Source organism: Saprolegnia parasitica, assembly GCF_000151545.1.
Source record: "Saprolegnia parasitica CBS 223.65 unplaced genomic scaffold supercont2.75, whole genome shotgun sequence".
Classification (NCBI taxonomy): domain Eukaryota; phylum Oomycota; class Saprolegniomycetes; order Saprolegniales; family Saprolegniaceae; genus Saprolegnia; species Saprolegnia parasitica.
In genome coordinates this window covers 108,088-135,543 of record NW_012156469.1, presented here as the reverse complement: position 1 = coordinate 135,543, position 27,456 = coordinate 108,088, and the positions used below count along the sequence as shown (strand labels likewise).

The window sequence follows — 27,456 nt, the reverse complement described above, 5'->3', positions numbered from 1 at the left end:
CATGTGTTCGCAGACAATGAGGCGTCGCCTTTCATCTCGGACACCGATGACGATGGCATCCCAGCGCACGTGCTGCTGGACAAGCGACACAAGCTGCCGTATGTGCTCTCGGCCGCGCGTCGCCGGGCGGTGCGCTTGTGCCACGCGCTCTTGATGGACGACGACGCGACCAACCTCCATGACGTGGCGGCGTACAGCGTGCAGACGCTGTGGTTTGAACACCACGAGTCGCTGCAGTCGCTGGCGGCGAAATTGTCGACGCCAAACGCACACACGAACGCGCATGCGACGCCGATCAAGACCGCCCACGTCGCCGCCCCTCGCTCCGAGCGCATCGGCCGACCTGTCAAGCCCAAGAAACCACGCGCCCTCGTCTACTAACGACAAGCGACCCGGGCTGTTTATCAAGTATTACATACAGTCCAGCACGAGAATAAAGCCCTCCACTAGCGGCATGAACCCGTGTGCTCTCCAATGGCCATGGCACGGTAACAGGCAAATATACTTAAGAGGTTATTAGTGGGATGGAGGTAATAGCAGCACGCACACGAGTTCACGCCGTGTCGTCCTCCATGGGCGCGTCGTCGTCGTCGTCGTCGTCGTTGTCGCTGTCGCGCTCGCGGAAGCGTGGGTTGGCCTCCTTCTTCTTCTCGTCGTCGATGCTGACATCGTCGACGTCGTTGCGCCGGTCACTGGTCTGGCGGCGCGACGAAGGACGCGAGTCAAAGTCACCGACGCTGTCGGTGCGATCGCGCTTCATGCCGCCGGCGCGGCGGAAGTGGTTGGTGTGGCCACCGACGTCGTCGACCTTCTTGCCGTAGCCGCCACGACCCGGGTCGTAGTCGTCCTTGGAGCGGCGGTCGTCGCGGACTTGGCCGCCGGTCGTGCCACGGCCATACTGACGGCCTTCGCGGAAGCCGCCGTCGAGTTCGCAGCGAATGACGCGTTGGTCGAGCTTGGTGCCCGAGACAAAGTTGGAGCAAGCCTGCGCGTGCTCCTTGTTAAAATACTCGACAAAGCAGAAGCCGCACGGCGTCTTCTTGAGGCGGTCGAGGCCCATGATGACGGCGCGGACGGGCCCGACGACCGAGAAGAGCTCGTAGATCTGCGTCTCGCTCGTAAAGAAGCTGAGGTTGCCGACGTAGAGCGTGCTCGACTGCTTCATGGCCTCTTGCTGCTCCTCGAGCGACGTGTACGTCTGCCGGTCCCAGTACTCCTTCTTCTTGGGGCCCGCGCCCTCGGCGAGGCTCGCGTACAGCTCCATGACCACACAACCAAAATGGGTTCTGCCACAATTACTCGCTCGTAATTTTGCTATTTGTGGCGCGACGCTTCGGTGTGATTGGCCATTACGGCTCGGCCTGTGATTGGTCTATCATTGCACCATGATCGTCACTCCATCCATGCATGGCCCACGCCGAAGCTCCTGCTATTGCACGCATGCTACCAAGGGCATGTATAGAAGCGCTGCCCTAATGTATGTACCTCACGCTATCGCAGCCCGGACCAGTACCGTCGTGCCTGTGCTGACGTCGAAAGGTGCTGCAAAAGTCGCCCAAAACGTCCTCTACATTCTTGCTACTCCGTATATCACTTCTTGGCCCCCGATCATGGGCTGGACCGTCGTCCGCACGGCATCGTTGAAGACAATAATGCCATCGTTCTTCGCACTCGTCTGCCGAGGTAAGGAAATCGCATCGGTCCTGAAGCTTGCGTACGAAGACTTGCTTTGGTTGGAGCGTACTAGTACACCAGATCGGCCTGCTCCCTATATCTCCACATGCTCTTTATTGAAGCATCCGTTCCACCGTTGTCCTATGTGGCAGAAATTCACGACTCGAACTATGACGCAGTCGGAGGGCTCTCCTGTGGCAGCTGCAGGATCACGGTATAATACGTCTCACGCGGCGCTGTCGACGCGAAATGAGGCTCGAGTGATGACAAACAAGGAGGAACCTTGGTCGTGTTTTGAAGAAGTACGATCGGCGACGCATTCTGCAGCCATATTGCACTTGTTTACCGCCGCGAATGGCACCGTCCTGGGACCATGCGCTCGTTTACAGCTGCGCCAAGTGGGGGTGCTCGGCGAGCTCAATGTCGATGGACCGGCGGCGGCCACCATCGGACGCCGACTCGTTGCGACCGGCGTTGTGCAAGGGCGAGTCGGGGGCTTCTGTCGCAGGACTTGGCACCACGGGGCGACTGGACACGGGAATGTCGTGTGCAATGCTGCGAATCTAGCACCACAACAATCTGTCTTCTTGTTCAAGTATCGCAAGCGGCACGTACTGCGCCGTCCTGGTTGTCGGGCGACCGAAAGATGCGGTAGACGAAGAACCCAACGACGAGCGCCAAGAAGATGAGGAGCATCGTGAAGACTGTGATGCCGGCCGGTGTCGTCGTGAGCCACTGCATGACGGACGGCAGGAAGCCGCTGGCTGTGATCGACGCGTTCGCGGCGCTGCTGCCGTTGCGTGCAACGAGCGATGCTGCAATCTGGAAGCGCGAGTAGACACTGGCGTTGCTTGTGCTCATCGCACTAGACAGCATTGATACATTGAAAGAAAGCGAGAAAACAGAATGACGTACATGGGCGCCTCCGAATACACGAGGACCCAAAACTGGCCCGAAAGCGGCTCATTGAGCAGCTGCACGACTTCCTCCGTCCCATTCTAGTCAAAGTTGACTCGCATTCTGCACAACAAACGTCGTTCGTACCGAAAACGATACGAGGCTAAAGTCATAGATCGACCGCGGCGGGACCTACGCATTCATGTTGAATCGAAGGAGAAGGATGTCGACAGGATGACCTCGGCCACGTAGACGCTGGGGGAGACGCCATCGAGGTTGGTCACGCGCAGCTGAATGCCCGTGTTGGGCTGCATCGACTGCGGCAGCGTAAAGAGAGCGCCGCCATCGTTGGGCAGGGAAAATGTTGACGTACACACGCTGCAGAGCAACGACGCGTTCTCGGATGCATACCACAGCGCGCCCATATCCATGGGATTCGGGCTTTCGCACGTGAGTCCGTGCCAGCCGTTCTTGCAGCTGCAGCTCGGACCGTCCTTGCTGTCGAGGCACGTCCCTCGACCACCACAAAGGCTACGACGTTTGAAGTCAGTTGGTTGCTAAAGAACGCGTACAATGACATACGTCACATCGCCGTTGCCGCCACAAGTCGAGGACGGGTACACCTCGGAGAGGGCTGCCAAAGGCTGCACCAAGAGCTGTGCGTGGAGGATATCGGCCGCGAACCGCTTGTTGTAGACGGCAATCTTGTAGCACGTGGGCCCGCTGCACGCCGTCGAGACAGGCACCACGACCGTCTGCGACGTGGCACCAGCGGCCATGCCGTCGAAATCAAAGGAAGCGCCGAGGTCGAGCGCCGGTAAACCCGTTTCAAGAGGTCCCCGCACGAGCAGAAGCGGCATCGCATCGTCAATGTTGCTCAGCTGCACCTTGATGAACGCCACGTCGGGATCGGGGACATCCAGTGTGAGGTACTAGCCACCGAAACATGAATAATCGCAAGTGCAAACTGAGAAAAGACGGTACCGTCCACTTTCCAGGGTGGAGTTGGATTGAGATATTGATCGCCGACGCGTTGTGCCACACTCGACGGTGGGCTATGGGTCCGCGGTCGCAAAACGCTCCGCCGTAGCCGGTCGCACACGCACAGAGACCATCGAGGGCGGGCGAGCACGTCGACGTCGCCGCGGGGCATACGCGCGATGCGTTCACGCAGCTGCTGTTGGCTTGGACGTTGAGCGAAAAGGCCAGCGAGCTCCGTGCATAGAGGGTGTTGTAGACACCGATATAGAGAAGGCCATCGCTAAGTGTCGACGCCGCGCGCGTCAGCAAGATGCGCTGGGTGCCGGCTTGCGATGCCCACGCGTGGGCATCGGCCGCTTGGACCGGGTACGGGTGCGTCACGTCCAGCGACGGCAGTGTGTTTTTTCGTACCAGTACCAGTGCGTCGCTAGTGAGCGAGGCCGCGTCGAGCTGGACATGGACATAATTCCAGCTGGGCTGCACGTTGATCGTATAGAGAGCCCATTGCCCAATGTCCACCTATTAGTATGTTGTGGCATCGTGAGATAGACCGACTCGAAATGTTGCATCACCTGCTCGTCCAACGACTGCGCATAGACCACGAACGAGCTGTTGTAGTGCTCGACGTACGAAATGGACGGGATCGGGACCTTGCAGAGACTCTGTGCGTCATTCGGGCGGTCGTAGTGGTACGCCGGGTCACAGACACAGGTCGGCTGGTCGACACCATCCGCGTTGGTCTGGACCGTGCAGACGCCGTTGCCGTAGCAGTCGGTTGTGCTGCGCAGCCCTTTCGAGACAACACCGACGGGCGTCGAGGATCCTGGTACCTGCTTTTTGCGTGAGAAGATACCTCAGTACTGCCGCAGAGGCTACCGGGCAATTGTCAAAGTCGACACAGTCGGGCCGGCACTGGGGCAAGTTGCACGCATCGCCCGTCCAGTACCGATCGCACGCGCACACACCGGCGTAATACTAATCCATGCATGAGACGCGGCATCGCATCGATCAACGACCTTGCCGCAAGAGCCGTGGTTGGAGCAGCTCTCGCTCGAGCACTTGTTGAGCTTGACGGCGATTGTAAAGCGCGAGGCGGCGAACCCAAACACGCCAATGTAGAGGTACCCCGGGGCACCTTGGACGAACTGCGTGTTGGGCTGGCGGCAAAAGTGAAACGTGTCGTTGATGCCCCGGGGAAAGACGCCGAGGGTCCCACAGAGCGTGATGGCGTCGATGCCGTCGGTGCGGTTGGCGTCGCTCACGAACGTCGACGCGCGCAAGCTGCCAACACTTGGCGTTGGCGTCACGAACGAAGCGTAGACATCCGCGTCTATAGAGTTGCGCTCAACGACTGTCGTTGATGCAAGTAGATTGCACCGCCACGGGTCGTGACCACGTGCACCGTCACGTCGGACGAGCTCGAATTGAGCTGGACCCGGAAGAATTGATAGCTCTGCGCCATCGAATAACAGTAAGGACGACAAGTGCTTGGAGCCTACCTTGGCTGCCACGAACCCTTGGAACGCAGTGGCGTTTCCGAGCTCGAGCGTTGTAATAGGAGGCATTTGGTTGGTTTGGCACGATGTGCCATAGTACCCACTGTTACAGACGCACGACCCTATCCCTTCCATTATGTATATATTGTCACCGCCGGTGGTATACCTGTCCTGCAGTCACAGCTGCCGTTCGCGCCGCAGCCAGGGCAGCCCGGGACGCATTCACACGCATTGCCTAAGCAACGATGGCTGTGCTGCATGCATGATAGGACGACGGTCGACGTACCAGAGTACCCAGCGTGGCAGGTGCACGTGCCAGCAACCGCGTTGCACGTGCCGTGGTTCGAGCACTCGGCAGCATTGTACTTGAGGTCGTTGATGCCCGGGCACACAAGAAGCGAGCATGCCAGACCCGTGTATCCAGGCTTGCACTACCGCGTACACATGGACAACTCGTTCAAAGACATGAAAAACGTTAGTACGTACGGTGCACTGCCCCGTGCTGCCGTCGCACGTACCCTGGCCAGCGCATGTGGCGCCATTGGCCGTCGGGCAGTTAAGCAGCGAACAGTCGGCACCGTTGAAGCCTACGTCATCACCACTCTTTTGCGGCACTCATCGCTATAGTACAACGCACCAGGGTGGCAGACGCACGAGCCGTCGGTTTGTAGAACGCCGGCGCCCGAACACTCGTTCTGGAGCCGCTGACAAATGGCATTCGCTGGCGGACAACTAGTCACGCGGTGTTAAGCTTTTTTCTGCCTGCGACACAACATAAAAGCACCTGAGCGAGCCCGAGTACCCGGGGACCGACACGGCGCCGCCAGCCATGGGGCACGACACTTGGGTGGTGCCGACGGTCAAAAGCATCGCGGTCTTCGTGCACCGATCGACACGATAGCACACGGGTGTCGACGTCCTACATGACAAATTGCAATCGATGACGACGCGGCCGTCATTCTACCGGGTGCCAGACGTGGACAGCGTTGACTGAAAGCACTGGCTCGACGGCGACAAGATCTCACCCATGTTTGGCGTCACATACGTGCCCTAACATCACCTCTCGCATCGAGTTCATTTTTCAACTCACTTACGAGGTTGGCACAGCCGCCGTTGCTGTAGCCAGCGTTGAGCGGGCAATAATCTGCGTACGTGTCTTGACCGCCTACGACTGGTCTAGCGCCATATGCGGAATGTCGAGGACGCACCAAGCGCCGCGTTGCCGAAGTATTGAAACCCCGCCGGGATGCTCGACGTGTACGTGGCAATGTTGCAGTAGCCTTTGGCGTCGCGCGTTGGCGTGCAGCGGTCGCCCTTGGCCCTGCAGAAGTAGTCGCTGCTCCACTCGGAGCACTTGGCCCTAATCAATATAAATGGTTTCGCGCTAAATCCATGCCAGTGTTCAAAACAAAATGTACGTGGCGAACGTGCAGCCTTCAAGGTATCCCCACGCAAGCGCCTAGACCACACATACCCCTCCGTTTAGCACCCTAGACCCACGACGACGACGATGTACTACGACCTCTGCCATCGAGTAGTTGGCCGTGTACCACCCGCTGTCTTCAAAGAGCGCGAGTGTGAGCGCTGAGAAGACCGGGGTCGCCGATGCAGTCGCCGTCATGTACTCGTTCTGGAAGAGACGTTTCTCCCAGTGGCTCGTGGTCGTGGCCGCGGTGCCCTGGGCTCCGTTCTCGAGCTCGCCACCGGCGTTGACCCTACAAATATGACTAGATGGAGGACGCATTTCGTCGCACGCGCGAACCAGTTGTAGCAGTTGAATTGCTGCTTGACGGCCGCCACGACCTTGGGCGTAATGATCTTGGAGACGGCGACGCCGCGCTCGAGCGTGTTGGACACGATGTTGCCCGCGCCCCACGGCGCGCCGTTGAGCGGCTGGCGAAAGTCGGGAAACCGCGACGACGAAAAGCCCAGCGCATGCGTCATCTCGTGGAGCGCTGTGCCGACTTGCTGCGACCGCGCCGCACTCGACGCATCGAGCCTACAGGCTTGCTCTTCACACTGGAAGCAGCCATTATTGAAGCACGCACCGATTGGGGCCAAAGTTGGCTTGGCCCGAGATCGGGCGGCCGTATTGGTCGAGGTTGCACGGCAGCGCCCACGCGAGGACGGCGCCGGACGTGGGGCGGGCCGTCACGTGGATGAGAAAGTCCGTTTTGGCAATGCCAGTCGATGCCAAGTACGGTGGCATCGAGTTGGTGCAGCAGGCCCACTGCCCATTCGAGCCGCACCCGATGCCGGGCACGACGAGGTTGCCCGAGACCGACTGCACCGAGAGCACTTTGGAAAAGTACGACGTGATCGCAGGCAGGAGCACGTTGGTGATGAAGCTGCGCTTGTCCTAATGTGTGTTGCCATCGATTATTCGCATCGGTGCGGATGCCCGGTCGTATGTACCGAGGTCAAGACGTCGTTGCGGATGCCCGGTCGTATGTACCGAGGTCAAGACGTCGTTGGGCGCACACGTGTAGCTCGACCCGTCGCGGCTCACGACGTCGCCGACGTTGGCACAGAGGTAGCCCGGATCGCTACGCAAGGAATGGCAGGAGCTGTCGTGCAGCTCATGATGGATCGTCATCGTACCTGAAGAGCTTGGACGTGTCGAAGGAGATGCGAATGGGATTGAAGAGACTGCTGGCGACGGCGTCGCCGTCGAGGCGGCGACTTGTCGACGACACGAGGTTCTGCGGGCTGCGCAGCGTCGACGCATCGACGTCGGCCTACGACCTCGCTGAGCGTAGCAGGAGCGAGGATGGCATAGTGTACGAGGAAGCGCTCCATGAGCTCGTCGTGGCCGCAGTCGTGGCCGCCCACCGCGCTGTGGATCATGACCAGCATGATGCCAAGACAGGCGCGCAGCATGTTCATCGTCGTCTTCGCCTGTGCTTCTCTTGGCAACTGCCAACCGACAAGATCTCGAGCTGCGAGTTTACTCGATTAAAGTATACGGCGGCAGGGCGCGTGGGGATTGGCTGGATTTCGCGATCTTGGGCGGGTGTCGATCAAAATCGAAGCGATGGAATTTAGAGAAAAAATTGCGGGTTGTCATCTTCAAGCAATGTACAATATTTCTCATACTACGTTGTACTAACTATGTGGTTATGTGAGGCCAGCCAGACACACGTCGTGTACTACCTCTGGCATTCCTTGAAAGTGCAATGGTACAACTACACTACTTGGATAGACGATGTGGAGTTTCGACGGTGGCATCTCGCACAGCTTCTGCGTTCTGTGAGAAAAGCTCCCTCAATATATAAATAAAGCCTAGCGGGCACGCCAGCAACCTCCCAGCTCGCAGTGGTGGGTTCGTTGGGCTATGACTACATATTGATCGGATCTAGATCTGGATTCGAGAGCTCTCGAACGAGCCGAGGCACTTGCCCCTTGCAGCAGGTGAACACCTCGTTTCAACACGTCAAGTGATCGGTGTGCCTCTAGACATGTAGCTTGCGTCGGAGGATACGTAACAGGAAGCCGCCATTATGGAGCTATGTTTGAAAATACCTTTTTTGAAACAGCGCAGTCGGCCCAATTTTAGAGTCCCGTCGAGGCATGGAGATGCGCCGCCTCACGACGCCGGTGGTCATCGACAACGACGATGACGACGACGACATGGGTCGTCCGCTCGAGGCGCCTGCGTCAGGGGCACGCAAAGATCCAGCAGGCCCCGAGTCGGCCGATATTTTCCCGAGGGTACTTGTCCATGACGAAGCATAGAGACAATAAGCTCTCTGCCTAGTGGCTCGTCGAGCGCAAGGACTTTCAGACGTTCTTTCCACGCTTCTCCAACAAGGTGATCCTTGAAGACGACAAGCTCCGACTCGCGGCGCAGAAGGACCCTGATGCGCGCAACGGCATTGACATTCAGCTCCTCTCCAAGTGGCTCGTCAACGTTCCGGCGCTCAAGTCGCTCAACGTGGTGCAAGCCGGCGAGCTCGCCAAGCGCATGCGCTGGGCGTCCGTGGACCCGCTCGAATTTGTGTTTCATAAAGGCGACATTGGCGATGCCTGCTACATCCTTGTCACTGGCGAAGTACACGATCCTTTGCATCATCTCGAGCAACATGAATGATCCAGTTGTGAATGAATATGATGTGTAGGTGTACGTGGTTGTCAACAATGAGCGCGTCGGGACGCTCAAGAAGGGCATGAGTTTTGGCGAAGTCGCGCTCGAGCTCGAGGACGCGCGCCGCACCGCCGACATTCAAGCGAGTGAGCGCGGCGCTGAGCTTCTCGTGATTCGTGGCGAAGACTACCAAAAGAACGTGTTTCGCTACCAAGCCAAGCGCCGAAAGAAGCTCACGCGCTGGCTCCGAAACGACATTGCGATTTTCCGCGATTTTTCCGACAACAAACTCCGGTATTTCGAGTCGGTCTCGGTGGACCTCTTTCTGCACGCGGGCAACTGCGTCTACATGGAAGGCGAAGACGTCGGCGCGCTCTACTTTGTCAAATCTGGTACGGACGCTCGACTTGTATCGATGCCGAATCGGCGGGTAGGGTCCATCTCGCTCGAAAAGAACGTGCTCTTTGAAACCAAGCACCGACGCCCCGTGACCGTGCACTCGTGGGTCGTGCAGTCCCACAAGACGAGCGTCCAAGTCCCATGCTTCACGGTCGAAGCCACGGGCTCGTTTGGCATGGAATTCTTCGTTCAAGTACGCGTCTCATGCAATGTCTCTTCCACTAATAAGCTGCGTCCACTAGCTACCGACGCGGAGCCATACGGCCGTCGTGCTGACGGATACGCACTTGGTCGCAATCAACAAGGTCGACTGCGCCTCGACCATGCATACGTTTAGCGTCAAGGCCGTGGACCGTCTGTGTGAAAAGTACCGACGCGTCCATGTATGTGCACGCTCGAGGCAACACGTTGGGGCATTTGTAGGTACCGCGATATTTGGAACGCCACCGTGACGTCGACGCAAAAGCAAGTGCGGGCGTACAACAGGCACCAGCGGCACAGCAGCGCCCTCGTACCTCAAGGTAGACCAGAACAGTCGACGGGCCGTGCCTGGATAGAAGCGATTCGTTTGGTAGTTGGCGCCAATAGCCCGGTTTTCGTGCGGCAGCGGCATCCCGACTCGAAAGAAGACCAGCCGAACTACCAATTCCCAAGCCTTGAGCGGGCAGCGTGGACAGCGACGAACGCGGTGGTTGCCAAGGCCCAGCGCGGCTGCGACCCTGCGACGACCAACTTTTTACTCTCGTCATCCACGTCCTGTACACCTTTTTTTGGCCTTGCGCTACCGACCTGCTAACTGTTGTGCGTGTTTAGCACCGACGCTGGGCTCCACGACGGCGTCGATGCTGTCCTCCATGTCGGCGTCCGTGTCGTCGACAGCTTCCATGAAAAGCCTCCCGCGCCTTTCATCGTGATCGTACAGTGGATGCGCCATCCTCATCCGCATCACTCGACATGTCTTTCACGCCGATGAACGAAATGTATCGAATGTTAATACGTGCAGGCATGTGCTGTGCACGGTTTGTGGCATCGCAACCGAGGTCGGACTTACTGCTGGATGAGCGGCTGCCACGTGCACTGGTTCGAGAGCTCAAACTTGTGCTTGAAGAGCCCGGCAATGTCGTCCCAGTGAAAGTCGTCAAAGTTGCGGATGACCACATTGTGCTCATCGATGACAAGTTTGTGCGGCACGGCGTGCACGCCATAGCCTACCCGTCGCCCCAAGTCGATATATGCAACTGTCCCAGGACTCGTACCGTCGGGGATGTCGTCGCAGCCAAAATGCAGCACGGTCGGGACATCGCCATTGTCCAAGTACTCGGTGCACACACGGGGTTTCTTCGTTTTCGGGTTCTCGGCCCGCACAAAGTTGAGTGCGTTCTGAATCTAAGGGCGACGCATCGATTCATAGCGCCACCATCGAGAGGCATACGTGCTTGTCGACGTTGATGAGGACAAAGTTGACGAACGGCGTCGGAATGTTGTGCTTGGACCAGCGCTCGAACTCCTCGACGGCCGGGACGCACGAGTTGCACCACGTGGCGTAAAACATGATCACCGACGGCTTGCCGTTGCCCGTGATGCTGTTGAAAGCCGTGATCGCCCCCGTCTCGAGGTCCACCAGGTCAAAGTCCGGCGCGTCCTGGTTCACAATCACGCCCGCCATGCTTTTGCTCCGTTCCGAAATGAATAATCTTTCTTTTGCAGGGTTTCGTGGATTCGAACAATAGATCTTTCACGGCGCCATCGTCGATTGCCATGGCGGTCAGGATCTCACTGCAAAATAAATGATTGTCATTCAATCAACGAGATCGTGGCCAAGAAGAACGTAGATTTCTTGGCGCCAAAACGAAGTCGTATGGGTTCACCACTCATTGTGTTTGTGCAACCAGATTCAACGGGACAAGGTGGGACACGGAGCATCCAAAATGTCCTTTGTAAAGACGAGCGATTGCATTCATGGAGCTGGCGCCAGCGATAAGACTTGGTCATTTTGCCTCCAACAACCACGCGCTCTGCAAAACTAGACTCCAGCGAGAACTCACAAAACGACGCCACGTACACTGTGGGCCAGGAGAATACCGCACGTGCCACCCACTTGACTCTGCCACTTCAATTCGCCATCTGATTGGCCAAAAAGACGTGCTGGCTGCACGGCCTCCACGCGGATTGGTTGAAATTCGACATGAAACGCCGAAAAATCTTGTGACGAGTCGGATGCGACCACTTTGCACTTGTCAAATTGCATTTGCATATCTTTCGAGCACTGCCACGATGGTCGTCCCTCTTCCTGCTTCGCTGCGCGGCCCCGCCGGCGCCGCCCGCCTCGAGGCTCTCTGCGCCAAGTACGACACGCCGCTCCAGCTCTACGACGAAGGCCTCATCCGCGAGAACGCGCGAGGCCTCTTCCGCGCGTTCCGGACGCATTTTTCGACGTTTGCCGAGTTTTACGCGGTGAAGGCGCTGCCGAACCCTGCGATCCTCAAAATTCTCTACCAAGAAGGCTGTGGCTTTGACTGTTCGTCGACGGCCGAGCTGCATATTTGCAAGACGCTCGGCGTGCCCGGCGACAAGATCATCTACACGTCCAACTACACGTCCAAGGAAGACCTCGCGACAGCATTTGACCTCGGCGTTATCATCAACCTCGACGGTACGCTTGCTTTTGGCCACTCCATGATGCGAGTATGCAACCTATTAGATGTGTCGCTTGTCGATGCGCTTGTCGAGGTGCGCGGGCGGTGCCCCGACTTGATGTGCTTCCGCCTCAACCCGGGTCTTGGCCGCACCGACTCGGAGACCAAGTCGAACGTGCTCGGAGGGCCCGATGCCAAGTTTGGCGTGCCGCCGTTCCAGGTACAATGCCTGCCCGTCTGCTTGCTCACATTGTCGTACGCGAGTAGATCGTCGAAGCCTATCGCAAGGCGCAGGCCGCGGGCGCCACCCGCTTTGGCATCCACATGATGACGGGGTCGTGCGTCATGAACGCTGACTACTGGAAGGAGACGGTCACGGAGCTCTTCCAGACGATTCTTTTGCTCAAGAAGGAGGTACTCTCTCCAACTCTCCATCGTATGCTTCAACAGCGCCGATCTAGCTCGGCATCACGATCGAGTTTATGAACATTGGCGGCGGCCTCGGGATCCCGTACTACCCCGACCAGGTACGTCCCGCTTCCGGCGCCAAGTGTCTTATCTGTGGTGTAGCCGGTCGTCGACGTAGCTGGCATTGCGCAAATGCTTCGCCACGTCTTTGATGAGCTCATGGCGCAGCACGGCGAGGTCATACCCAGCGATTGAAGGAGGTGATAGAACTCAAAACTCTTTTTGCGTAGACGTCGATTCCGCAGCTCTGCATGGAGAACGGGCGGTACATGACGGGTCCCTTTGGCTGGCTCGTGAGTCGCTGCCAAGCCATCAAGCAGTCTTACGCCACGTAGCACACGCCCCTCGTTGTTATCACCAACTCATGAGACGGAACTAGGTACTATGGTCTCGACGCCAACATGGCGCACCTCATGCGTCCAGGCATGTACGGCGCGTACCACCACATAACGATTCCGGCGCGGGACGTGCCGGGCGCTGAGATCGTGGCGGCCAACGTCGTCGGCCAGCTCTGCGAAAACAACGACTGGTGCGATATCCTATCAAGGCGACTGAGATCTCACAGGTGGTGGCTAGGTTTGGAAAGGACCGACCGCTCCCCAAGGCCAGCGTTGGAGATCTCTTCGTGATCTACGACACGGGCGCGCACTCGCACTCGATGGGGTTCCAGTACAACGGCAAGCTCCGCGCGCCCGAAGTGCTCATCTCGCCCGACGGCTCCGACCGCCTCATGTACGCAAAACAGCCATTCGTGGCTCGTGATATTGATGTCCTTTGTAGCCGCAAGCGGGAGACGTACGATGCGCTGTACGGCAACTGCGTCATGCCCGACGACCTTTAATCCGCAGATCGTTTGCTTTCTACGTTGACAACACGCTCTGTCTTTTCCTCTTGCAAGGTTGTGCACGCGAATAGTGTGCATTCTCCAGTCCACTCGGTCGTCGCCAAATCAAGTGTCCGACACGCGACAGCCTTGCGTTTCTATCGTCTGGAGCCTCGGGTCGAGCCCGCCATCGGTGGCTTGAGCATCGATTCGTAGATGAAGCATCAAGCCCTTGCTCCTATCCGCCTATCCGCATGAGGACCGGAGCTTTAAGAAAACAAAGCCAAATCCGTCGGCTCCTGTGCATGCGAACGCTGCAGATGTGGGGTGTCTTTAAAGTGGATTTTGTTTTAATTTGAGCTGAAGCGTCTCAGATAGCTTTCGCAGTGGGCTTGCAGCTTGTTCACAGCGTCGGACACCAAGCTGTCGTAGTCGGTCTCTGAGCCATCGGTCCGGAGCCACTCGAGGCGAAAATGCGCCGTCTTGACTGCGTCCACAATGGTGCGAATCTCGTTCTTCTCGGCCAGGACAGCCGCCGTAGCCGACTTGATGCTCTCTGGGGGCCCTTGCAGCAGAGAGTCGTCGCCTCCCAGATCGCCGTCTCTGCCTCAAGGTGGTTGCTCAGCATGTCCAGCTCAAGCGCCACCCAATTGGACGCGTGGTTGGTCTCGCGGATGGGGCGCCTCACGGTCTCCAGCGCCTGCTCGGGCTCGGGCAGCTGGTCAATTGCTGCAGCGAGAGCGGGACTGACGTTGTTGAGAGCCGCCATTGCCTGGGGCAGCTGCGATTGGCCCTTGAATAGCCAATCGGAGAGAGCTTGCTTGTCAGCGTTGGGTACCTCGAGCAGCGGCACCAAACGACGACAGAGCTCAAGCACGGAACGGACTGACTCGTTGTACGTGCGTTGGCTCTGGATGAGGAGCCCCGTGAAGGCTTGGATTCAGGATGAGACTCCTCGTGTAAACGTGCTCTGGTGCGTCGACGGCGTCTGGAGCATCGGGTCGAGCTCACGCCACGGGTGGCGCTTCGCGGTGGCTTTGCTGTACCGGGATGTGCTCGACGTCGCCATGACACGACCGCTACGGACAGGGTCGAATCAAAAGTGAGCGAAAAACACTGTTGCTTCAATATGCTCAAGTGCTACTTGATACTTGATACTTGATACTTTCTGTCGGGTCTTGGTACATTATCCGGACAACCATTGGAAAGCCGGCGATCTCATTGTCGAGTACATTTATCCAGACCCGATGCCTCCACAAAAACCCTTCAACTCTTTTGAGAGTGGCTTCCAACAGCTCGTATGCATGTCCGCTGCTGTCACTGCCTCGTTCACGAGGGCGGCTGGTCGCATCACGGCTCCTGTACGGATACGAACCGTATTAGTAGTACGTAGGGCCTTGCCTCGACGTCCAATCGGAACTGCAGCGGCTTGACAGTCCCGCAACTGCAAGTACGACAGTACTGTACATCGTCATCAATTACATCATACAGGCTCGTCGACCGCCGGCAGCTCGAAACACGGAAACGGCGACAAGTGCGGCATCGCGTCCATGGGCGAGAGTGCTTGCAGATAGGCGTCGTTGGCCTTGAGCCACGTATCGTCGACGAGGCCTTCGTGGAACGCGCCCATCGTGGCGCCATCGGAGAACGCATAGCCGCTCTCGGGGTTCAGCGACCAGACGTAGCCGCCGGCGTAGCCGTACGTCGCTGGCTCGGCCAGCATCGCGACAACGAGCTGCGTCACGCGCTGGTTCGTGCGCTGGGGGTGCGTGTCGCCACCGTACAAGCCGCCAAACTCACCGAGGACGACGGCGTGCGGCGTTGTCCTACCGAATCCCACGCGTCCTCACAACCGAGAAAGTGCAATGAGAAGCACCGTACGACGTGAGGTAGCCAAACATGTGTTGCATCGAAAGGGCAATGCGCGATCGCAGCGTCGCGTCGTCGAGCTCGACGTAGCGTTGCAGGGCGCCGTTGCTGTCGACGGTGCCGCTGGCATACATGTACGGCTGGACGGAGACGGACGGGTTGTAGTAGTGCGGCGCATAGACCACCTTGTTCGTTTGGCTCAAAATGACCGGAAGACTGCCGGCTTTTTGAAGGCCGCCGCCCCACCAGTCGAAGTACGAAAACTGGTTGGGAATGTCGTGGGACGCCCATGTGCCTTCGACAAACGCGAGCCAGGACGGACAGCCCGCGAGCATGCGGTTGCCGAGGAGCGTCGCGCCCGTGCGAAAGTCGGACGGCTCGTCCGTGCCCCACGTCGCCTTCCACGGCTCGTTCTTGAGGTCGAGCCCGAGGACGTTCCAGTAGCGCGGCGCACACAAATGGGTTGTGAGCACGTCGACGGCCGAGAGAACTGCGTCTTGGGGCACGGCCGCGCTGAACCAGTTGTCGCCCTTATCGGTTGTCGTCAGTGTGTGAAGGTCGAGGAGCACCGAGATGTTTCTGGCCCCCAGCGCGACGATGAGGCTCTGCAACATGCGGACGTAGCTGCCAATGTCAAACTAGACAAAAAAACAACTATGAGACACGCCGGCCAATATTTAGTCGTCGTATACCGCGCGGTTGGACTGCAAATTGACGAGGCGCGGGTCGGGCGCCGTGTTGCGAAGCAAATGCTCGACACAGAGAGGCACGCGCACGCTGTTGAACTTGTGCTCGGTCAAGAACGACGTAATGGCCATCTATAAATGCAGAATATTGTGCGTCGGATGCGAGTTTTTTTAGTAAAGGGCAATATACCACCGTAGTGCCATTGATGCCATTGTCCCAGAGACCCATCGGGATGGCCGCGGCCGTCTCGGCGCCAAACCTGCACCATGACGAATTAATTTCATAGAGGCGCTTGCTTGGACGTCTCGTACCAGTTGATGCCCTTGATGCTGACACGCTGCGAGGTACCAGCGTGTTCGGCGTAGATGCCGTTGTTCCTGCTCACGTAGTTTGGCAATGCGCACCCTATTCGCCCATGCATTCCCCATCGTCGCTACAAGGGCATGGGGCATCCTACGTCGCGCGGGGTAGTGGCGGGGGTTGTCGACTTGGCCGTCGATCGGGTCGATCAGTGAGTCGTTCATCGAGGAGCCGTTGCTGGCAATGCGCTTGCGCTCGGCCGCCGCGAGCAGCTTGGCGCGGACGCGTTCGATGGTTCGTGTGTGTACGTTCTCGCCGAGGTACGTCAGCAACACGACGCTCCCGACCAGCAGCACGAGACAGAAGATGGAGCCTGGCCAAATCTACACGAATGATGACGTGGCAGCGCGAGCGGTGGAGGTTGCGCACCGTGCGACGGCCGTGGTAGTCGCTGGGCTTCTCGTCGTCGGGCGACGCGAACTCTTGGGGCGCGAGCACGGGCACTGGACTTGGCAGAGGGCTCGAGACGACGACGACGACCATCGCCATGTTGGCGGATGGCACTCTCCCACGGACCCGCCCCAACGTTCCCCAGCTGGGTTCGGTGGCTCAAGAAACAAACTTACTGGTGTGACAACAGAACATAACGACAACCGTGTTGTCGTTATGAACATTCGGGTTCGGATTCGCAGACACAACGACCGACTATAAATCCCACGGGACGAAAAAAGACCCAAATCCAACGCCAAATTTGGTGTTTAATGGGCATTTCGTAAACGGGCAATTTCATTGCAATTTCCTCATTGCACGTCGATGTAATTGGCTCCATTCCAAGGACATGGCAGCAACCGAGCGTGCCTCTTGCGCTGGATACGAGGATGATAGAACGGTACATCCAGCGCAGTGAATCGGTGGGCACCGCTATGTACGGTACTAGTATACGGTACAGTATAGCCTTGGGACAGTACACACCGGTACATGGGTACATCCACGCAGTACATGGACCCCGATCCCAGAAATGGTTAGCAATGAGCATGCCTTCTTGTGCATTGAATCTTGACACGTTCTTGGTTGGACGATGGAGACGTCATCTCTTGAAACACTCCCCAGAAATGAGCATGCCTTCTTGTGCATTGAATCTTGACACGCGCTTGGTTGGACGATGGAGACGTCATCTCTTAAAACACTCATCAACTTGCTCGTAGTACGTGTGCTCTGCAGGTAGACAGACTCGTAGAGACTGAAAGGTTGCAAATGTATTTCGAAAATTGATGGTGCGCTGGTCAAGTTACTTGGTCTTCTTGGACTCGTCGGCGTTCGTAATGTATTTTTTGATGACGTCGGCCTTCATGCGATCAAAGCCGCGCGGCAGCTGCATGTACGCTTCGACCGCTTTCGGGATGCGGAGCATCGAGTCCGGCGCGTGCTCCATGTAAAACGCGGTGAGCCAGCGCGTCATGGCCCGTTCCCTTCGCTTCCGGAGACCCCACGGCAGCACGAAAAAGAGCGTCGCGAGCAGACTCGCAACGACGACGCCGCCGAGGAGGCCATCGCCAAAGACATACGACATGCTCAGGTTGAACGCGAGCCAGGTCATGTTGTACCACGAGAGGAGGTCGTCGATCTTGTCGTTGTCGATGCGCGCGTCGAGGTCCGTCGGCAGCTCGACGCCCGCGACCTTGATGAGCGACTCGAGCTGCCCCTTCATCATGTCGTCGATCGCACCAAGACCGCGGAGGTCGCCCGGGAATGCTCGGTGCTTGATCGCCGAGTTATCCACGCGGCGCTTGACTTCGGGTGCATCGTCGTCGCTCTCCGTCATTTCGACGCCGAGCACGCTTTGGATCATGTCGATCTGCTCGGGGCTGAGCACGAAGCCGACGGTGCTGGCGCCGTCGTTGGCTTCCTTGCCGAGAGCGACGTCAATGACGCTCTTGAGCACTTCGCCCGTCTTGGCCTCTTGGAACGCGGGGCCTTGGTTATCCTTGGCCAGCACCATGAGGCACGGCAGCGCGGTGCAGGCAAGCGAGAGCAGCTTCATGTGAGGTGCGTGGAGGCGGCTGGGCCGTGGCGAGCAAGACGGAAAGTGCATGGCTATCTCGCGTCTGCCCTTTCAAGATACCGCCAAGTCGTTCGAAAAAACATCGAAGTTTCCCAAGATACGCTGGTCGGCTAATCGCACGCCACTTTTCGCGCGAAAGATAGAAATGGGTCAAGTCACGGCGCGACAGCGACGCCGCGACGCGCTCCAGGCAAAGGGCGGTCTCACCTTGATCATCGTTGTACATTGCGGTGTCTTCAGGACGAGGCGTGCGCGTCGTATCCGGTGGGAGCTCGTCGTGCCATGGGCCGATTTTCTTTCACCTGCAGCGTTGGCAACCCAAGAATCGACGGGCCTGACCATGGAGGGACTGGGGTGCATACGTGGGGAATGTATTATATTGGGTACGACTCGCACATGGCATCACGGCCTTGATCGTGTCGTGTCGCTGTGAAGCGAGGGCCCTCGATTGAAAAAAGGTTGCGTGCGTCTATCCAATGCCGAAGCGATGTCCGTACTTCGAAGCTTCGATGGATTTCAGCCAATCACCGCGTTGCGTTCCATGGAAAGGCCGGCGATCTTTCCGGCGCAAATCAAAGTCACTTGCCATTTCCGCAGCCCGAGCTCAAGCGGAATGAAGACGACGATGCTCCTCGGCGTGGCGCTGGCTGCGTGCGTGGCGCTAGCAGGCGCCGACATTGCGGCCGGCTCCACCTCGTTCGACGCCAAGATGGCCGAGCAGGCCAAGAACCTCCACAAGTTCATGCCGGGCCCGACGGGCCCTGGCTTCAAGGACAAGGGCATGACAAACGAGGCCGAGTTCGCTCAAATGGGCCGATTCGGCATCCCCGACTTGAACAACCCGACGGCCGAAGACCTCACGGACCTCAACTTTGACACGGCGATTGCCGGCGACGCGTACGTGGCCGTCCTTTTTTACGCCCCGAGCATGGACGACTTTGAGTTCGTCGCGCTGCATTGGGAGAAGGCGAGCATGGAGCTGCACGAAAGCAGTCGGTTGTATACGTCGGCTTCGATCCGCATGGCGCGCTTGGACATCTCCGAGCCCGAGCACGGCGAGATTGCCGAGCTCTATCGCGTCGACGGCGACAAGCCGACGATGCTGCTCTTCCACAACGGGTCGGTCGTGCAGTCGATGGACGCGCGCGGCGGCCACACGGAGATCCAAGCGCGCATTCTCTCGACGACGCTGCCGGCCGTGACGCACATCACATCGGACGCGGAGCTCAAGAAGTGGAAGCGCCGCAAGGTCTATCAGCACGCCAACATCAAATTCCTCGCAGTCCTGGACGATGCGCCGTCGTCATTGGCGTCCTACGAAGCCGTGTGCAGCGAAATCAAACGCCGGGCGCCGTGCGGCTACGTCTCGGACCGCGCCCTGCTTGGCGCCATCGACGTCGATCCAAGCGCCCGGCATTTCCTGCTCCGCGACTTTGATGCGCCCCGCGTTGTGCCGTACCTCACCGATGCGTTCACCGCCAAGGGCGCGCTCGAGCTGGTCGCGGACTACGACATGCCCCTGCTCACCGACCTCGGCGACAAGGACGAATCCCGCGTCCGCAACTTTCTATCGCACCCCAAGACGTTCCGGCTCCTCGCGTTCTTCAAGACCGAGGCCGCGAAAGCAGCCGCGACGCCGCACCTCGAAGCGGTCGGGAAAGCCTTTGGCCGCGACCTCCTCGTCGCGTACACGGTCGAGGACCCCGAAGATGCGATGAACTTTGACTATCAGTTCTGGGACGTGCCGAGCGACGTGCCGGCGATCCTCGTCGTCCACATGCGACGCGACCGCAAGTACCTTTACGCTGGGCCCGACGCGCACAGCGCCGACCAGATCCTGTCGTTTGTTGAAAACGTTTTGCGGGGCGACGTGCAGCCCAAGCTCAAGTCGCAAGCGAGCCCGACGCCCAACAATGGCGCGGTCCGCGTCCTCGTCACCAACTCGTTTGCCAAGGAGGTGTGGCAAGCGCCGCAAGCGGACACGCTGCTGCTGCTGACGCGCAGCGAGCGCCACGGCCCGTCGCAGTGGTTCACGCAGCAGCTCGACGTCTTTGCCAAGGTCTGGCGCCGCGAGAAGCGCCTGCTCGTGGCCCGCATGGACATGCAGCACAACGATCTGCTCGAGCTCAGCGACGACGAGCTCGCGACGCTGCCGAAACTCGTGTACATTTCGCGCGACGCGAAAACGACCAAGTCCCTCGGGCCCGCGATGTCGCAACTGTACCCGACGATGGACGAGCTGCGCCAGTTTGTCCAAATGCACCAGAGCATGGACTTGGTTGTCGATGAAAAGGTCTGGGCGCGGGTGTACGCAGATGATTTGGAGCTGCTGCGCCAGCACCGCGAAGCCCAGGCCGCGAACGCGGACATTGAGCACCCAGGCGACATTTTGAAGGAGATCGAAGCCGAGATCGAAGCCATGCAACATGCGCCCAAGGACGAGTTGTAAGACCATGGCTGTACTTTTCGCGAATATATACGAAGCTACATTTTGCGCTCAAAAGAAGCTTGTCCGATGGAGTCCAACGTTGTTGTGGCGACGTCCTCAGTAATGACGTCTTCAGTGTGCATGGTGGTGTTAGCGTAGGATAGCTAGAGAGACACTGCACTAAAGACGACGGCTTGATGATGGGCGACTCGTCGGCTTGACGATCCTGGCCACCGGACCCCGCATTAGGGCGTGAAAAGCGGTTGCATACTGGTGTACTAAAGGCTAGAGCTGTACTGGAAGCGGAGGTGACAGTGATTGTTCAATGCAAAGTGCGTCGATTCAAACCTATCGACAGCACTTCTTGCACAGAGATGAGCTCGTCGACTAAACCGCCAACTAACTTGACAGTACTCGGCTTGGCCGACGTCAGCTCCAACGTCCAACGGCTGAGACGCTTCATCTCCACACCATTTTCACGCATGGGACCTTGAGCACCGACGCGTTCAACGCGGTCGCAACCGAGCAAGAAGTGCTCGTAGCGTGAAATCTCGAAGACGCAACGCGCCAATCGGATTGCAGCGTTTATCGAACAAATGACAAAATCTTCCATCGAAGGACAAGGCGACGACTTATTGGTGGGCATTCTGACTTGCAATGCGGCGCGAGAGTACCCTCAAGACGCCGACGGAGGGCGACTACGAGCAGCCGACGTACGCCGATGAGAAGCCCGACGTCACCGTGTACCGCGAGTCGGAGATGACAGCGCGCGACACGACCCTGGCGGACGAGCTGCCGGCGGCTCGCCTCACCCACAGCGAGTCGGCGCGCAGTTTCAAGGGCCGGTATCGGGTACAACGATCCCGCCATTCGTTGTTTTCAACAAGAACCTTGCATTAGGTGTGGCCCGGCGCCGTCCTTCTGCTGGCCATCACGGCGGTCGCAGTGGTGCTCATGGTCTACTTTGCGGACGAAGCGCGCACGTCAATGCTCGACCTCCGGCTCGCTGTTCAGATGCGACAGTACCGAATGCGGCAGATCGACACAGGCTTGACATCGGGCTCGGGCACGGGCTTGCCGCCACTCATTGACACGGACGGGGTCGTCAACAACCCCCAAGTGTACCCCCCTCAGAGTACGCCACCTGGATCTTGTGCAATTTTGCATTTTGTCCATTTTTGGCCAAGGATCTCACCCATGCCCATAGCGTGCAAGCAGCCGAATTACATTAGTAAGAACAACAAGATTTACGCGGTCGCGCCCAACGGCACGGAAATTCCCCTCGGCATCAAGGGTCTCAACTGGTACTACAGTAGAGCTCATCTATCGTCGTCGCTCTGACCTTGAGCCCTAGGTTTGGCATGGAAACGTACGCGCCTTGCACACATGTGCGATGTATTCATGTGGCGCATTAGAGGCCAAGCCATTCCGTTCGGCCTCTGGACCAACGACAAGAACGGCACGACCGCGGTAATGGAAATCTGTATCAAGTTATCAACTGGACATGCGCTTCTAGTTTCAAGTGGCCGAATTCCTTGCAGCCAACAAGATCAATAGCATTCGGCTGCCCGTGTGCATTCAAAGCATCGTCAACAACATCAAGCCCAACAAGAACCTCATCAACGCCGCCGCGAACCGCGCGGTCGACGCGTCGTCGTACATGGCGCTGCTCAAAAGCATCATCTCGACGCTCGCGTACCGGCGCATTTCGGTGCTCATCTCACTGCATACGCTCACGCCGACGGATTCGGGCGGCGCGTGGTTCAGCGATGCAGTGCCAGTCGACATGGTACTCCACGTCTGTATTTTTTCCATTTTTGATGCTTTTCTATCGCACTAGTTTATGCAAGCGGTCGATTTGCTCACGACGAACCTCTGCAGCGACAAGTACTGGAACATCATCGGCCTCGACGTCAAGAACGAGCCGCACCTCTCGACGTGGGGCGACAATGGCCCCAAAGATTTCCTCCAGGGCGCCACCGACATTAGCCACCGGATGCTGAAAGGCTGTCCCAACTGGCTCGCGTTCGTCGAGGGCATCGTCAATATGGGCCAGCCCGTCTCGTTCAATGGCGTCGCCATGACGTACAACGACTGGTGGGGCAGCGGTCTCCAAGGCGCTGGCGCCAAGCCCGTCGTGCTCAACACGCCGCACAAGGTAATGCGACACATTATTGTCTCATTGTCCACCTTGAAATTCATGCAATGTTGGTGTAGGTGGTGTATGCGCCGCACTATTACACCCCTGCCGTGTACCCCCAAGCGTACCTCTATGGCGGGGGCACCCCAGGTCCCGGCGGTATCATCACCAAGTACGTACTGCCTCCATGTTTATGCGCAGCGAAGAAGACTCACCGAAAATAGCTACGTCGAGCTCTCGGACGCCGACCTACGAGTGCGCATCTCGCGCACGATGGAGGTCATGTTTGGTTTCCTCGCCAAGACCCACGACGCGGCGATCGTGCTGGGCGAGTTTGGCGGCCTCTACGCGACAGATCTGCACCCAAAGCTCACGACGAAGCGCTGCACCGACTTTACGATCGAGGCGATGCTGCAGCCGGGCTACTCGGGCGGGTACGTCTGGAGCTTGAACCCTGAAAGCGCGTATCAGTTCAATCCGGCGGACGCTGCGGGCACTTTTATTGAGGGTGTCGTGCAAATCGACTGGCGCACAGCCAACTTGCCGTTCGTCCAGGGCATGCAAGCCATGGACGCGATCGCGGACCTCCAGTTCTTTCCGTGCTTTCCCTAAGTTGACACAAATCGATATGCTACGAGTTCAGCTGCTTGTTGAAAGCTTTAGTTACTGTCGTGTTGTCCGTGGACAGAAAACAGCTGAATACCTTATGTGCGTTCTACTACTATAGTATCTCGTAGCGAGTGGGGTGTCCCGGTGACGGCGCGTCCGCAGTCGAAGCAAATAAGACTTAAAAGAGACGACGCGTCAACTGCACAAGCCTTCGCGTTCTAGCTTGGCGGGCGGTCATCCGATCCCCTTATCCAATGTCTTGTTCACTTCAACCTTGGTCCTGCGACGGCATTCCGGCGGGATGCTCTTTCTGCTTCGGGTTGATGGTTCTGCTGCATGATGCTCGTTCGTATGCAGGACCTCGGACAATGCCCGAAGCTTCACACGTCGCCCCGGACGCACTCGCAACGACCACGTGCTGAGCTCGGAAGCTTCCCAGTGCCCGTACAGGTGACATCGTCGAGTCTATCTTCCAGCTTCATCATGTCAACCACGCCAATGCAATGGCTTGGCTTGAACGACAATGGCTCGCAAGCGACAGAGTCTTCGACGGTCGCTTGCTATATGAGGACAGATCCCTCGAACCTGATCCAAGGGTGCTCCGGCGCTGGCTGCAGCAATTGCACGTAGAATCAGAGGGGGCTCTGCTGTCTGCTCCTACGTTTTGTCTTATTCCGCTCAAGCCCATTTGATGCCTTAGACCCTGAAGACGACCACTGCCGCAGAGGCACCGGGCGCGGTCAATAGCGCTCAACGACCCGACGTCTGGGAAGCCCAGCATTTCAGTTCACACAACTGTGAAAACCGTTGTGATGATCTCTTCAATGAGAAACACCGCATATGTGATGAGCGATGCTGGCGCCCGTCAAGACGACGGGAGCGAATGGGTCGCAACACGGCAAACGGAGTGCACACAGTCCAAGCTATGCAGAAGGTAGTAGTAAATTGTTCATCAGGATGTCGCGCGGCCCATCCTTTATCGCGGGTCGCACGTGACCAAGCCGAGGCCTGGCATGTCGTTCATCTTGGTGGTCGCCGCGAGCTGGTTCGGGTTCGCCGCGCGCCACGTCGCATCCAAGAGACCGCCCGACTGCGGGATCGACGAGTTCGGACCTGGGTGCGGCCAGCTCTGGTCCGGGTTGAGCGCATACCAAAAGCCACCAGCGATCGGCTTGTCGCCGCTCGTCATGCGGTTGATGATGCAATCAATGACGCGCGATGCCGTGCCCTTCGGATAGAGGTCGTCCGTGCCATAGAGCCCGCCAAAGTACGAGAGCACGACCGGTGCCGTCGTCGACGTCAGAAGTCCCGTAAACATCTTGGTCATCGCGTCATCAATCGACGCTTGGAGCGAGGCCGCGTCCGGAAACTCCGTGTACGACGAGAGCATCGAGAGACCCTTCGACTCTTTGAAGAAATACGGCTGCGGGTACAGCGACGGCGTCCAGAACGGCGGCGCGTACACCACCTTGTTCGGTGTCGAGAGCGTGATCGGCGACTGCACGGCCGACGACAGCGACGCGCCGGGCCAGTCGGTGATGGTCTTGGCCGCGTCGTCAGAGCCAAACTTGGACGACGTCGTCATGCCCTGGACAAAGACGAGCCACTGCGGGCACGCCTTGAGGATCGCATTGCCGACCTTCGTGGCAAAGCTGCTCCAGTTGGTCTTCTCGTCGCCGTCCCACTGCCCCGACGCACCGGCGGGCACGTCCTTGACGTCAATGCCAACGACGTTCCAGTGCTTGGCGTTGCACATGGCGGTCGCGAGCCCCTGCACGGCGAGCTCGTACTGCGCCAATTTGACGTTGATGTTTTCCCACCCGTTGCCCTGGAGGTCGTCCGACGAGTTGCGCAACGACCAATCCATGACCGACCGGTCCGTCTGGTTGAGATCCGCGACCGACCGCGTGTTGAAGTCAAAGACGACCGCGATTTGGAACTGACCGAGACCTTCCGTGAGCGCCGTAAGCACTTGGATGTACCGGTTCAGCGACGCGAGCGCACGCTGCGAGTTGGTGTTGAAGTTGGTCTTGACCATAATGTTGCGCGCCGTCGCGTCCACGTCGATCGGGAAGCGCACCGCGTTGAAGCCGTTCTTGGCCAAGAACGAGCCGATTTGGTACTACAAACACAGACGCAACGTGAGTGGCCCATATAAAAGTGGATCCTGCTGCCTCGTACCAGCGTGTTGCCGTCGCGGGCGCCGTCCCAAAGGCCCGTGATCACGTGGTCCCAGCCTTCCATGCCGCGCCAGTTGACGCCCTTGAACACGAGCGGCTTGTTGCTCGACGACGTTTGCATGATGATCTGGTTGTTGTTGGTGACATAGTTGATTTGCGCGCAGCCCTTGTCCTCGTACTCGGTCGGGTTGGTCACCGAGAGCGGCAGCGCCGACGAGTTGGTCGTCGTGCCCGAGCCATCTGTGATCGTCGTGCCCGAGCCATAGATGAGCGCGAGGTCCGCGTTGTTGGGCTGGCGGTTGAGCATGTCTTGGTGCGACGTGACGCCCCAGTAGCTGAGCCCGCCGATGGCGCCGAGGATACCGAGCGTGAGCGCCAGCGCGCCGGGCCACACGGACCGGCGGCCGCCGAACTTCTGCTTCCGGCGGACGCTCTTGCCGTCGCCGACGTTGGCGGCCGTCTCGGGCACGGCCATGATATCCTCCGACGGTCGCATGCTGTCTGTTGCCGACGGGGAAAATTCGATTCTAATTTTTTAAATCGGCGTGCGATCGAGGTCCCAGTGGGTCTTTTTTTAAATTGCGTGCGCGCACGTATGTATTACGCTCGGGAATAAAACGTTGGTATTAAATGACACTTTCGATTTCTATTGTATGACCCCAATATTGTTCGATTGGCATGTGACTTGGCTTCAGTATGCAAACTTCGAATTGTAGAGGCCGGAAGAGATCGATACAGTAACCAAGTCATCGCCCATGTATAAAATTTGGCGCCGATACAACCTCTGAAAATGTATATCTCCCAGCTGCGCGTCGTCCAGCGTCTAAATGGACGCAACCAAGAGCTACTCGGATATTTGACGCCGTCGCTGAGGACGCTTGTGGTACGATCGCTCGCGCGACGCGGTGGTGCGTGGTCAACGCACGGTCGCAACAACCGTGCTCTCCATGCCGTGCCCAAAACGCAGATTTTTTCAAGCGGGTTGTTCGATTTTCGGACCTTCTCTCGTTCGAGTACAGACAGCGTCGTGACAAAGCGCACCGTGCAATTCCCCAAGTGCACACATTGGGGCTCCAGTGTTGGCACAGCGAAGTGTTCGCTGTGCCACCCCTCTCTTGGGGCTCTAGCTCCTTCCGCTTCTGTTTCGATGCACACGTTGTCGTCGTCGTTGATGATCGTGCCAAGCTCGTCAACGCTACAAGGCATCGGTTTTAATCATCCTAAAAAGATAGCACCCACTGGCCCAGCCTGCATGCTTTTTTATCGAAAAAGCAAGATGCGCGCAAGGTGCATCTCGTCCGAGACGTTGAGACGGAGCTCGGATGCGACCGCATTTCGTATCTCATCGTGCGCATTGGAGATTTCTTCGCTGCACGGATCAGCCCATCAAGTCCGTTGCACGGATTCGATCTGCAACCCGGCGCGGTGATACGTACTGTAGCGTGATCGCGAGACGTCCATCGTCGAGATTTTGTGAATCTCTCTATGGTGCTGCTCGAAATCCAATTCCGCACGTTGCGTGCAAACAGCCTCGCCGTCGCAGATGACCTCTGAGACTGCATACACCGCGAGGTAATTGCGGGTGTAATGAGTGCCAGTGGGCCTGTCACGCTGTGGACACTGCGACACGGACACGATCCGCTCGCTGGAGCAGCAGCGACCCTTGCGCTGCCGGCACTACGGTACCACAGCCTGGACCCTTCTTCGCTGCAGAGCGTGTACA

The 27,456-nt window shown here is 58.2% G+C and overlaps 12 protein-coding genes across 12 annotated transcripts; 5 read left to right on the top strand and 7 right to left on the bottom strand.

The window, feature by feature from the left end:
- Positions 1–21: 21 nt before the first annotated feature.
- SPRG_12197 (hypothetical protein) lies at positions 22–381 on the top strand (the record flags this gene model as incomplete). Its single annotated transcript, XM_012351164.1, has 1 exon — positions 22–381. A coding segment is annotated over one exon (360 nt), but the record flags the coding sequence as incomplete, so codon positions are not given.
- An 88-nt stretch (positions 382–469) lies between these two features.
- SPRG_12196 (hypothetical protein) lies at positions 470–1,303 on the bottom strand. The gene has a single exon (XM_012351163.1). It carries the CDS (start codon positions 1,262–1,264, stop codon positions 554–556), a length of 711 nt encoding a protein of 236 aa, XP_012206553.1. The 5' UTR covers positions 1,265–1,303; the 3' UTR covers positions 470–553.
- A 625-nt stretch (positions 1,304–1,928) lies between these two features.
- SPRG_12195 (hypothetical protein) lies at positions 1,929–7,992 on the bottom strand. Its single transcript, XM_012351162.1, has 27 exons — positions 7,833–7,992; positions 7,650–7,786; positions 7,504–7,594; positions 7,097–7,407; positions 6,811–7,047; positions 6,571–6,763; positions 6,467–6,507; positions 6,257–6,408; positions 6,143–6,213; positions 6,013–6,098; positions 5,833–5,967; positions 5,686–5,780; positions 5,535–5,635; positions 5,335–5,479; positions 5,215–5,283; positions 5,052–5,170; positions 4,930–5,005; positions 4,569–4,882; positions 4,429–4,527; positions 4,125–4,382; positions 3,556–4,071; positions 3,154–3,503; positions 2,811–3,102; positions 2,719–2,763; positions 2,590–2,672; positions 2,290–2,539; positions 1,929–2,237 (listed from the first exon to the last, which is right to left on the bottom strand). The coding sequence occupies exons 1-27, from the start codon at positions 7,932–7,934 to the stop codon at positions 2,058–2,060; spliced, it is 4,548 nt and encodes a 1,515-aa protein (XP_012206552.1). The 5' UTR covers positions 7,935–7,992; the 3' UTR covers positions 1,929–2,057.
- A 577-nt stretch (positions 7,993–8,569) lies between these two features.
- On the top strand, positions 8,570–9,954 carry SPRG_12194 (hypothetical protein; the record flags this gene model as incomplete). The annotated part of the gene is given in 5 exon segments (XM_012351161.1): positions 8,570–8,759; positions 8,806–9,099; positions 9,167–9,724; positions 9,774–9,889; positions 9,900–9,954. 5 exon segments carry the CDS (start codon positions 8,619–8,621, stop codon positions 9,952–9,954), a joined length of 1,164 nt encoding a protein of 387 aa, XP_012206551.1. The 5' UTR covers positions 8,570–8,618.
- Positions 9,955–10,578: 624 nt separating this feature from the next.
- SPRG_12193 (hypothetical protein) lies at positions 10,579–11,199 on the bottom strand (the record flags this gene model as incomplete). The annotated part of the gene is made up of 3 exons (XM_012351160.1): positions 10,579–10,739; positions 10,788–10,917; positions 10,964–11,199. Coding segments are annotated over 3 exons (527 nt in total), but the record flags the coding sequence as incomplete, so codon positions are not given.
- Positions 11,200–11,771: 572 nt separating this feature from the next.
- SPRG_12192 (hypothetical protein) lies at positions 11,772–13,532 on the top strand. The gene is made up of 9 exons (XM_012351159.1): positions 11,772–12,184; positions 12,233–12,387; positions 12,435–12,581; positions 12,629–12,694; positions 12,738–12,812; positions 12,866–12,966; positions 13,015–13,164; positions 13,212–13,367; positions 13,416–13,532. Exons 1-9 carry the CDS (start codon positions 11,806–11,808, stop codon positions 13,474–13,476), a joined length of 1,290 nt encoding a protein of 429 aa, XP_012206549.1. The 5' UTR covers positions 11,772–11,805; the 3' UTR covers positions 13,477–13,532.
- Positions 13,533–13,808: 276 nt separating this feature from the next.
- Positions 13,809–14,227, bottom strand: SPRG_12191 (hypothetical protein; the record flags this gene model as incomplete). Its single annotated transcript, XM_012351158.1, has 2 exons — positions 13,809–13,945; positions 14,005–14,227. The coding sequence occupies 2 exons, from the start codon at positions 14,225–14,227 to the stop codon at positions 13,809–13,811; spliced, it is 360 nt and encodes a 119-aa protein (XP_012206548.1).
- Positions 14,228–14,941: 714 nt separating this feature from the next.
- SPRG_12190 (hypothetical protein) lies at positions 14,942–16,936 on the bottom strand (the record flags this gene model as incomplete). Its single annotated transcript, XM_012351157.1, has 7 exons — positions 16,744–16,936; positions 16,472–16,697; positions 16,326–16,419; positions 16,204–16,273; positions 16,020–16,145; positions 15,340–15,965; positions 14,942–15,284 (listed from the first exon to the last, which is right to left on the bottom strand). Exons 1-7 carry the CDS (start codon positions 16,861–16,863, stop codon positions 14,942–14,944), a joined length of 1,605 nt encoding a protein of 534 aa, XP_012206547.1. The 5' UTR covers positions 16,864–16,936.
- Positions 16,937–17,548: 612 nt separating this feature from the next.
- Positions 17,549–18,430, bottom strand: SPRG_12189 (hypothetical protein). Its single transcript, XM_012351156.1, has one exon. It carries the CDS (start codon positions 18,404–18,406, stop codon positions 17,603–17,605), a length of 804 nt encoding a protein of 267 aa, XP_012206546.1. The 5' UTR covers positions 18,407–18,430; the 3' UTR covers positions 17,549–17,602.
- A 533-nt stretch (positions 18,431–18,963) lies between these two features.
- Positions 18,964–20,915, top strand: SPRG_12188 (hypothetical protein). Its single transcript, XM_012351155.1, has one exon. The coding sequence runs from the start codon at positions 18,990–18,992 to the stop codon at positions 20,823–20,825; it is 1,836 nt and encodes a 611-aa protein (XP_012206545.1). The 5' UTR covers positions 18,964–18,989; the 3' UTR covers positions 20,826–20,915.
- Positions 20,916–21,449: 534 nt separating this feature from the next.
- SPRG_12187 (hypothetical protein) lies at positions 21,450–23,590 on the top strand. The gene is made up of 9 exons (XM_012351154.1): positions 21,450–21,656; positions 21,705–21,939; positions 22,012–22,108; positions 22,159–22,173; positions 22,220–22,274; positions 22,321–22,593; positions 22,645–22,962; positions 23,022–23,116; positions 23,169–23,590. The coding sequence occupies exons 1-9, from the start codon at positions 21,462–21,464 to the stop codon at positions 23,554–23,556; spliced, it is 1,671 nt and encodes a 556-aa protein (XP_012206544.1). The 5' UTR covers positions 21,450–21,461; the 3' UTR covers positions 23,557–23,590.
- An 870-nt stretch (positions 23,591–24,460) lies between these two features.
- Positions 24,461–26,229, bottom strand: SPRG_12186 (hypothetical protein; the record flags this gene model as incomplete). Its single annotated transcript, XM_012351153.1, has 2 exons — positions 24,461–25,675; positions 25,735–26,229. The coding sequence occupies 2 exons, from the start codon at positions 26,227–26,229 to the stop codon at positions 24,530–24,532; spliced, it is 1,641 nt and encodes a 546-aa protein (XP_012206543.1). The 3' UTR covers positions 24,461–24,529.
- Between the last annotated feature and the right edge of the window lie 1,227 nt (positions 26,230–27,456).

Excerpts from the sequence above, each read along its gene's own strand:
- SPRG_12188 (XM_012351155.1), top strand. The coding sequence starts at position 18,990 with ATGAAGACGACGATGCTCCTCGGCGTGGCGCTGGCTGCGTGCGTGGCG.
- SPRG_12196 (XM_012351163.1), bottom strand. The coding sequence starts at position 1,264 with ATGGAGCTGTACGCGAGCCTCGCCGAGGGCGCGGGCCCCAAGAAGAAG.
- SPRG_12192 (XM_012351159.1), top strand. The coding sequence starts at position 11,806 with ATGGTCGTCCCTCTTCCTGCTTCGCTGCGCGGCCCCGCCGGCGCCGCC. Across the intron at positions 12,967-13,014 it reads ATCAAGCAGTCTTACGCCAC|GTACTATGGTCTCGACGCCA; the intron begins GTAGCACACGCC and ends AGACGGAACTAG. Across the intron at positions 13,165-13,211 it reads CTCTGCGAAAACAACGACTG|GTTTGGAAAGGACCGACCGC; the intron begins GTGCGATATCCT and ends GGTGGTGGCTAG.
- SPRG_12189 (XM_012351156.1), bottom strand. The coding sequence starts at position 18,406 with ATGCACTTTCCGTCTTGCTCGCCACGGCCCAGCCGCCTCCACGCACCT.
- SPRG_12195 (XM_012351162.1), bottom strand. The coding sequence starts at position 7,934 with ATGAACATGCTGCGCGCCTGTCTTGGCATCATGCTGGTCATGATCCAC. Across the intron at positions 6,764-6,810 it reads CAATTCAACTGCTACAACTG|GGTCAACGCCGGTGGCGAGC; the intron begins GTTCGCGCGTGC and ends TCATATTTGTAG. Across the intron at positions 2,764-2,810 it reads CCAGCGTCTACGTGGCCGAG|GTCCCGCCGCGGTCGATCTA; the intron begins GTCATCCTGTCG and ends ATGAATGCGTAG.
- SPRG_12187 (XM_012351154.1), top strand. The coding sequence starts at position 21,462 with ATGCGGCGCGAGAGTACCCTCAAGACGCCGACGGAGGGCGACTACGAG. Across the intron at positions 21,657-21,704 it reads GTTTCAAGGGCCGGTATCGG|GTGTGGCCCGGCGCCGTCCT; the intron begins GTACAACGATCC and ends ACCTTGCATTAG. Across the intron at positions 22,275-22,320 it reads ACAAGAACGGCACGACCGCG|TTTCAAGTGGCCGAATTCCT; the intron begins GTAATGGAAATC and ends ATGCGCTTCTAG.